Raw genomic sequence first — 10,100 nt, forward strand, 5'->3', positions numbered from 1 at the left:
GGCCTTTTCAAATATGATCGTCTCAGTCACGCTATCTCCCGCCAACTGTTTCTCCTTTATCCATAATAAAAGAAGCCTCTCCATCTCGTCGTGAATATCACTGTGCAGCTTGGAAAGGATGGTTACTCCTTTGGAATGCTTGATACTTTTTATAGCATCCTTCTGCTTGAGGATGATACATATTGTCGATATACTCCTCTCATATTGGCGCGCCAGCTCAGTCACTCTTATGCCACTCTCATGTTTTTTTATTATTTCATGCTTCATCTCCATTGTCATCATATGCTTTTTCTTTTCACTACCCTTGTTTGCACTCGCTTGCTTTGGACCCAGTGCTTATTCACTTAATTCTGCACTGATTAACGCAAAAAACACGTAAAAAACAAAACACTACGGCTAATGCTCGGAGATAAACTTTACACAACGGAGATCCAACGCGAAAGACCGAGCGATGCTGATCTGGTGAGAAGCTTCTCGGACACTCGGCCACCTGGCCGCTGCATAGGGAACTACCTCGTATCAAATTTTTTCTCATATCTCAGGACAAAAATTTGCTCGGAACTCTCCTCGTATCTCAAAATTCTTTTATGTTGGGACACTCGTATCTCAAGGTACTGTATTACTGTAATTCCTCACTTCAAACTCCACCTTCTTCTGTGTCCAGTAGGCCAGAGAGCTGCCGATTTCAAGGTAAAGTGACCATTATTAATATTAAAATTGGTTGTGCTTTAACATTGTTTATTGTATCATCTCTCTCTCTCTCTCTCTCTCTCTCTCTCTCTCTCTCTCTCTCTCTCTCACAAAATTTCTGTACATATTTCATTCAAATTTTATATGTACTGTACCTTTACTAAACATGTAAGCTTGTTTGTGTAGGTATATGGTTTTTATAAATTGATTTTAGGTTATATGTACTTTTTTATCTTTATTATGGATTTTGGGAGTGTATGTCACTGTATAGGGATAAAAGCCGACATACCTCAAAAATCGCCTTACGTCGGGTCTCATGAAACCAACTAATGACGTAGAGTTGGCTATTACTGTACAGTACATCACTTTTAAGAGTACAGTACTCCCTTCTCCAGAAAATCTCATCAGTTTATGCAGTACAGTAGATGTATAAAAGTTAATAAGTGTGTCTGGGCAAGTGATATCATATGGCAATGCAGACTATAAAAGAAATTTGCAAATCTTAGTGTAACATGGCTTGGGTTTTGAATGGAAAATTCTTGTTTAGGGGAAAATAATCAGTAAACCATATATTTCTTATTAAATTTTTAAACCTTTTTAAAAGGTTTAAACATCTATTGTTTCGTGATTTGTATTTTAGAACACTATCAGATCTTTTATAAAACTGGTTTTGATATTACTGCACTTATTTTAAATAAAGGATAATTGAAGTCCTAAAACATTTGTTCTTAATATTTGACAATTTGTCAACAATTTAAAAACTATTATCATAAATCAAGAGCAGATCCAATAAATGATCCATTCTGTTGGGGAGAGGATTACCCCTTTGAAGTCTTCATATTTTTTCATTCTGATATAATGGCCTAAATATTGAAGGAGCAGTAATTGCTTTATCTATTATATCTTATTTTTTCTTCTCTTAATCTCTATTGCTCCATCTTCACCTATAACTCATAGTAAGTCATCAAGAACAAGATAATTAATTCCCTGTCTTGGTCAAAAAGAGCAAATTTGTTTCAGGAGTTAGATTTATATAGGTTTTGTAATTACTTGGTATCAAACTTTGACCTTTCCTTGAATAGCTTAATGTGGTATCATAACCAGTGAAAGATAAGGATAGCTGGGCTATTTACAATCAGTTTAATTGGTCGGTGAAGTAGTTATACTGAATCTGTAACATAAATCTTATTATTTTTCCTTAATTGCAAATAAATATTTGATAACTCATCATTAGGAAGCTGTAAATTGCAATGTCTTTCATATGGAATTTTAAATAGATTTAGATTATTCAGCCAGAATTTAAACAAACTCAACTTAAAGGTTAGACAATTTGGTCAACCTTTTATAAAATTCCTATCCTGAATGCGAGATTCTCTAGATTTTAAATGTTTTTTTCTTAAAGGTAATTATTTTATTGAGCTGTTAGAAATTTCATATTTTCATGCTTGAAAAATGTCTAGCATTCTTGAAATATGGTATGGTCTGCTATAGAAGCTAATGCTTTATATAGAAAGCATTGTAGACCTTTGGAAACACGAGCACAGTATAGTTCCTTAGTTTGAGCCAATGGCTTATTTCAAAGAACTGTAGGATGCGTCATAAAAGTCATGCCTATCACCCTTTATAGAATCATTAAATAGCTTCTCACTTACACAATGGTGACGAAATGTTAAACTCTTATAATCTTATGAGTGAAATATAGAGCATACAAATATATGAGTGACATTTTGATACTGACAATTAAAGATACTTTCTACATATTTTTAGGTCAAGCAGTAAAAATTGGATATTTCAAGCATAACCACTAGAGGATTCAATGATGCTGCATTTACATGTAAAGGATCTACCACCAATAGATAATGTAAGTACATACTTATTACCTCTATTTCCCGGAAGCAAGAGCCTACTTTATACCATGTTAGTAACTAGGCCTTAGCTATGTTGCAAATGAGTTATCTAGTCTTCAGCATCAGGTTGATGGTTAAATAGTTTGGTAAGTTTGGATTATTATGCTTCTAATGACAAAAAATATAGATAAAATAGTGTATATGCATTTAAGACTACAAGGAGATATGCAAAACACAGAGGATTCTGATTTTATTTTTAATTCTTCAATTATTTTCATGTTGAATGAGTATAGTAATACAGTACAATAGCAGTACTGAAAGGCTAGTCAACAACAGTTTCTTGGGTACAATACCTATTGAACTGGGAAAATACATGTTCTTTTTATATAAATGTTATAGTATACTAAAGTAAGAAACATTATTAATTTTAGATCCTTAAAATTGCATATTTGCCATATCCAAAATAATTTTTTCACACAGGTTTTGTACTACAAAAGAAACTCTTGTTGACTTTGAGATAATTAGTGCAGTACCTTAGAAGACTGAAACCAACGCCAAACAAATTTACAGTAATTTAATGAGCTTCATCACATAATATTCCTAAACAGAAAAAAATACAAGACAAAATAACTAAGAATAACTCAGATCCTAAAAAAACTTAGAAGAAAACACAATGTTACATACGGTACTTATTCTGTTCTGAAGACGACAGTATGTGAGTAACAAACATTAATTTTTCAAAGCTTTGAAAACAACTGAGCAAAATTAACAAAGATCCCTTTCAAACTCATTAGAGATATTTGTGGTCTGGACATACAAGTATAATGAGATAAGTGGCCTTGCTTATCTATTGCAGAATAACTTTAACTATTAGCATTATGATTTAGTCTTTATTCCCAAAAGCAAAAGATAAGGAGCAAGGGGAACTTGACATAATTTTTCCAAGAAAAATTTCCTGCTTTATGTAAAGTTAAAATATAGAAATCTAACAATTTAAAAGATAAGGAAATAATAATGTGCCTGAAAGAGCAAATTACTCATCAGTCCAGGCATTAGCTATTTATTACTGCAACAAAATGGCACTCGCATTTGAATTTATTGTTTAGTTCTAGCCTTATTTTGAATTAGTAACTTAAATTACAATAACTATAAAGCATCGTAAGTATGAATATTTACTCCCCACCAAAAGTAATAAAAATAAATGCAGTCAAAGCAACAAGAATATGAGACCTTAAAATGCAATGGAACTCATTAACCAGTTCATTATTAATGACTTTTTGATGATTAACAAAATATAAAATGGTCGAATATATAATAACTCGTGAGATCACTAAACCTTTTTTTATTGTAAATAAATGAAGCGAAATGGCTTTCAAGAGATTTGAAATGTCATTGAACATAGGGGATCCTTGCGAGAAGTCAGTATCTGGATAGTGCTACAAGAAAATGAGCTTTGAAAAAATATGGACAATGCAAGACGAAAATGAGGAAAAGAAACTACATTAATACAAAATCTTTGTGAATATAAAGACACATTTGGCCTAGTTAATTCTACTAACTGCAAATGCATATTCATTAGTACTGTAGTAAGTATGATGCACTTAGCCCAAATTAATGAGCTTACATAATTACTGGTTGTACAATTGACTATTCATATACAGTATAAGGATTAGAAAAACTAGGACTGTCTACAGCATATTGACAGACTATAAGGCAATAAAGATTTTCAGTCTAGCTTCTACTGCACAAAGTACAATAGCATCACCATGGACTTGTAACTTTGTTTAGCTTACACAGCACTACAAGACTATTATGAACTACTGTACAGTACAAAAATTAAAGCTAAAATTAATTATTTCTATAAAGTTAATCAGTAAAGAAATACAGGTTTTGGCATTTTTATGTACTGCACTAAATAGTAACTACAAATAAAATTTAATTCCCTCAAAACTACAGTAATATTTCATAGACCCAAATGATTACATCTAAATATGTCTTACAACATAAGCAAATAACCTCTATAATCTACTTTTGGGATACATAAATAACATAAATGATTGAAACTGGGACCTGAAATGAGCCATCATGAGCAAACAATGCTCTGCAATTGAACTATGTAGCATCAGCATGTTTTTCATTGAATAGCTTCTATAGAAATGCTCCACACATTTTTTTCTTGCTAAAGAGGTATAATTTCCTAAGTTATTTATCACATGGGTTTGATGTACAATCAGAAAAGAAATGCACTTATGAATTTAACTGATAAAAAACCCTACGTCTAAAAACTTCAATTGTGAAGTACATTGACCCTGACTAGACAGGGCAATATGTCTTCGCTGTATAAGTTCTACTCCAGTAGTCAAAGTTGATTGTGATCAGGAAAGGAATCAACTTTCATAATCAATGATGGTATTTATGAAAAAATGAGCTCTCTACTGCTAAAACTTTCCTACTTGCCAAAAAGTAACGATCATATATCAGGTATGAGTATTTTTTTCAGTCCTTTACAATACCTGTACCTTGAGCTTCTGACTTAAAATGTTTTACATGAATAAAGAATACAATTCCATACTTCAGTTCTCGACTCATCAAGCTGGAATGTTAATTGCACGCTGTAAAATTGCCACTTTGTCAGTCAGATGCAGAGAACAGTAATTATTTTCAGAAAAAAAGAATAAAACTCCAAAATACTGTTTACGAAAGATTAAGAGGAGTACTGTACTGCATGTTTCAAAATTTATTGCATCTTTTTTTAACTTAATTCTGATAAATGAGTATGAACATTAAGAGGACAACTGACAAAGTCACAAATGTATTTTTAAAGCTGATGTGTAATATCGTATCTAAAGACTACACTAAAGAGAACATTTTAAGCATATTCACATTGCATGAGTTTTTTGTTAGTTCCAATCAGCTGATGAAAGTAGTAGTAAATCTATACATAATACAAATACATTAGCCAACTGTATTCTCCTATGTAACCCCAACTGGCGCAGCAGAACATGCAGCAATGAGTCCCTTACTCCAAGCCAGTGCGAGGTGCTTTAATGCACGCCTACCTCTCGACTAGTTGAAACACCATTAGTCAAAGGTTGACTGTCTTGGTGCTTGGACTTCTCATCGTCGGGTACAAGACTGGTGATGCCAATTTTTATATCCTTTTTCTGTTCATCTGTTAATTTGAGGAAATCGCCCAAGGTGTCGCATTCGTTTGCCATATCCATGTCGTCGAAATCCTGTGGAAAATCAGTTTCTTAAGTTTTATGAAACATGTGCACATTGTACAGTAAAGATTCTCCAAAAGAACCAGTTCAGCAGTTAAATACTACTTCATCTCTGGCTAAAATATAGCACATAAAGTACATAAAATACAAAATGACCCCAATAATCAATTATGTGACTTACATAAACTCGCTATACAACCAAAAGTTTTTAATAAATCAAGAAAAAAAAACACTGTACCCATATCAAAATATGCACTTATGATGTAAGATTGATAGTAATGATATAACATGTATTGAGAGAACTGGTATTTATTTATCTTATATGTTTGGCAAAGATTATATGAGTTTATGGATATAAATGTATCTATCCAGTATACACACAGTTCACGACTCATTAGTTTCAACTTAAGAATTGTATTCAGAATTATTCTGGTGGAAGTTAGACTGTATGATATAAGTATTTATCTATATCTTCAAATGGTTTTCTCTAGATTTGAACCCACTGGTTTGAAACATTTGCATTTGAAGAATAGAGTAATTAATTTTCCACAGAATTAAAATACTATCTTAAACATGGAATGACTTTATAATAAAAATGGTCTAATATTTCAGTACTATGACACATTTTTTGAGTATGCACTAGAAAACTAACATCTCAACCATTTTTCTTTAGGACTTGTAATCTTTCTGTAATACAACTATTGCCTATAAGTATAACATTAAAGAATGTGCATTAACTTTATCAGTAAAAACCTACAGACACCTGTTGCTCTGGTGTTTATAGAAAACAGGTCACAATGGTCTGACCCATAATCCATTCTGGCGAGATCAACATGAATCCCCTTATACTCCTTCAATTAAGACTTCTAGTCCTATGCTTCTTCAATTTCTTATTCTACCATGAAGCTTTAAAAAATTCACTTCATGTTTCTGTTTTTTTGGGACATGAATTTTCTTACTTTAAGATCCAGAAAAGTATTTCACCTCTTCTGTGGCTAAAATCTAAAATTCTTCCTTCCCTTTTCTTCATTTTATAATAGTTTGGGCCTTGACTAGAAGAGGATATTATGGTGACTGTCGTATTAGTCTTTAATCTGAGACAAATGCCAGATTGTAGATAGTTCATAAGATTAACTAGTTAATTATGCTAGTTCCGGCACAGTGTAAAATCCGGACGTCGGATGCCGTCCGGGAGAATAGAAAATCGCTTGTATCACCGGGAAAGACACGAAAATACACCTCTTTTTTGTGACTAGTAATGTTCACTGATACTTTCTGTTATTTTCCGAATAAATGTTCGAAAAATATTGGTTTATTTTCATGTTATTGAGAATAATCTCAATCGGACGTCAACATTACACTAACTGGGTAAAATAGCGGGCAGTTAGATAGTGTAATGTTGACGTCCGATTGAGATTATTCTCAATAACATGAAAATAAACCAATATTTTTCGAACATTTATTCGGAAAATAACAGAAAGTATCAGTGAACATTACCAGTCACAAAAAAGAGGTTTATTTTCGTGTCTTTCCAGGTGATACAAGCGATTTTCTATTCTCCCGGATGGCATCCGACGTCCGACGTCCGGATTTTACACTGTGCCGCTAGTTCCTGGTGATAATACTAATTTAATTGTGGGAACAGTTGCTGGTTGGCTGTTCGGTTTAGATTAAATTGTCCTTTTGCCTGCAAAGGTCCTTACCAAAACTGAAGTGGTGTTAAATGGAATAAGAGACTTGGTATTGACCTCTGGATGCTAAGCAAGCATGAGATATGTTCAGATCAATATTATAATTGTTTTCTCTGCTTATTAAAATGCGTATACTTGTTTGAAGTTTTGGCCGTTTTTCCAACACCCGAAAGTACTTTTGATTATTGAAAAAAGTGTCTTTATACAAACTTAAAATCTTTGGTTATTCTGATAAGAAGTAACAAATAATTTTACAGGTATTGCCTAAAGGTAATAGTTGTTTTAATAGAATGCCTTTACTAATTTCTAAATAGTGGAGTGTTATAATTGTATCTTAAATGTAAATACTAAATAATTTTACATTATATTTTACAAAAATTAATTTTAGATTTAGTTTATGATAATTTCATTAAAAAACAATAGAGATAGATTAAGTGATGTCTCAAACGTTATGTTTACTTTTATGTAACATCAAAATATGTAACACGCATTTTATAGTGCTTTAAAGTATAATTCAGTTCATAATGCTTGATAAAATCGTATGATTTTATTGCTGCTGTTACCTACAAGTATCAATACTAATTCTGGTGAACACATTTTTTCCCCCAAGAATAAATAATTCATACTTTGTGGATGAGAATAAGGAAGATAAAGGTTAAAAACTGTAATTTTGAGTGCAGATTTGTACTCACAATTACACCAACCGATTTAAAGATTGAAAAACGTTCGAAGTTGACTGTTTAAATCCTGGAGTCAAATTCTGTCAAAAAACAGTTGAAAGGTAAAGCAAGGAAAAAAAATTATTACTTCAACTTTTATTATTTTCGGGAAAAGTGATTAGTGTGCCAAAGTGCCCTTTAGATAATAGTAACACTGTCATTTCACAACTGATGATGCAACTATGGAGACCTAAAACCCGCAACTTTAACTTTTTTTTTAATATGATTTATGGCCATATATGCAGAATAATGTAGACGGGCTTATTGGACATCATAATAAAACGGAAAACTTATAACTTACGTGATATATTATGTAAAAAAAGGTATATACTGCATGCTTTTATTATTTTAATCACTACTTATGAAAATGTATATAGAATAAAACCCTTAAAGGCTTATCATACTTCATTAAAACCCACAACTGAGTTACTACGACCCAAACCCCTTCCCTTATATTCATTGCAGATTTCCTCCAACACTTTGGTGCTACTCTATTCAGTACCCTTACTCAATACCCAATCCAGACGATTGCCTCTATATTGGTCAACTCAATTTAGGTTCGTTTGTTTTTATCTATTCAAAAAATGGCACATTTGACCGAAATTCAGTTAAGACAAAATTTGAAAGAGCAGATTTCCTGTCCTATCTAAATGAAGATACAGGGTTTGCGGGGTGGTAGAAAAGTTGCCAAAATGGGTGGAATATTGCCATATAATTGAATTTAAAAAGATTGAGGTTAAGAAGTTTTTAAGACATTGTCATAACAATTAAATAAAAAAGAAGACACCATGAGACGTGAAATTAATAACAGTAATGGGGAAGAGCCTGAAACATAATTGGCATGATTATATACAGTATTTTAAATACAAACGAAAAGCCAGATTCAGTATCCAAAAATAATAATATCAAGTATATATGAAAAAAAAAACAGGCTATAAAATAGCAGCAGTGTTTTAATGGTCTGGTAGGCTACTATTATGTTACAGTTACAGTGTCCTGCAGATGAACAAACAAGTTACAAAACACGAAATACTCACTCCACAATAATCGGCGTCGTTGAAGATCTGCGGCGTCATGGGGATTTTGTTGTTGCCCTTTGGCTTCGCATTCTCATTCATGTAGTCTTTGGAGTCCTCTTGACCTGGATCCGTTATGTCGATGGTCACGAAAGGAATGTTTTTACTCTCCAGGATCATGAGGGCTCGCTGTTGGTTTTTTTTTACCTGTAACGGAAAAAGGGTCGGTCAGCAAGGTGGTGGGACGAGAAATCTCTCTCTCTCTCTCTCTCTCTCTCTCTCTCTCTCTCTCTCTCTCTCTCACACACAAATATTGTATGGTCTTCATAGCAAGGTGCATAATTGCGTAGGGTACACATTGAAGCATAGGAACCTCTCGTGCGTTCGTTTGTAAATATGAGTTGTAGTAATAAGCTCTATCTATCTATCTATCTATCTATCTATCTATCTATCTATCTATATATATATATATATATATATATATATGTATACACACACACATATATATATATATATATATACAGTATACTGTATAAATACTGTACATACACACACACATTAGGGTATGAGCCTTATTCTCTTCCCGCTCCTAAGATATTCGGAAAATGTGTTGTAGAAACCATTTACTTAGGCCTATTGTAAGCATTTCCGCATGCTTCTTATACAATACGATAAGAGAGAGAGAGAGAGAGAGAGAGAGCTGAGCTGAGCTGAGCTGAGCTGAGAATTTCACCACTATATAACATAATTATTACATCTTTAATATATATATATATATATATATATATATATATATATATATATATATATATATATATATATATATATATATATATATATATATTTTATATATATATATATATATATATATATGTATTATATATATATATATATATATATATATATATATATA

The 10,100-nt window shown here is 32.2% G+C and overlaps 1 protein-coding gene across 2 annotated transcripts in view; it reads right to left on the minus strand.

The window, feature by feature from the left end:
- The window catches only part of LOC137653616 (SH3 domain-binding glutamic acid-rich protein homolog), a 45,642-nt gene extending 36,238 nt beyond the window's left edge, over positions 1 to 9,404 (minus strand). For both annotated transcript variants that reach the window (XM_068387171.1, XM_068387170.1), the window contains exons 1-2: positions 9,209 to 9,404; positions 5,597 to 5,773 (exon numbers count right to left, since the gene is read on the minus strand). In XM_068387171.1, coding sequence (XP_068243272.1) covers positions 5,597 to 5,773; positions 9,209 to 9,367 — 336 coding nt within the window. In that variant the 5' untranslated portion in view covers positions 9,368 to 9,404. The remainder of the gene's footprint in view (positions 1 to 5,596; positions 5,774 to 9,208) is intronic.
- Positions 9,405 to 10,100: the final 696 nt, after the last annotated feature.

Source organism: Palaemon carinicauda, chromosome 14, assembly GCF_036898095.1.
Source record: "Palaemon carinicauda isolate YSFRI2023 chromosome 14, ASM3689809v2, whole genome shotgun sequence".
NCBI lineage: Eukaryota > Metazoa > Arthropoda > Malacostraca > Decapoda > Palaemonidae > Palaemon > Palaemon carinicauda.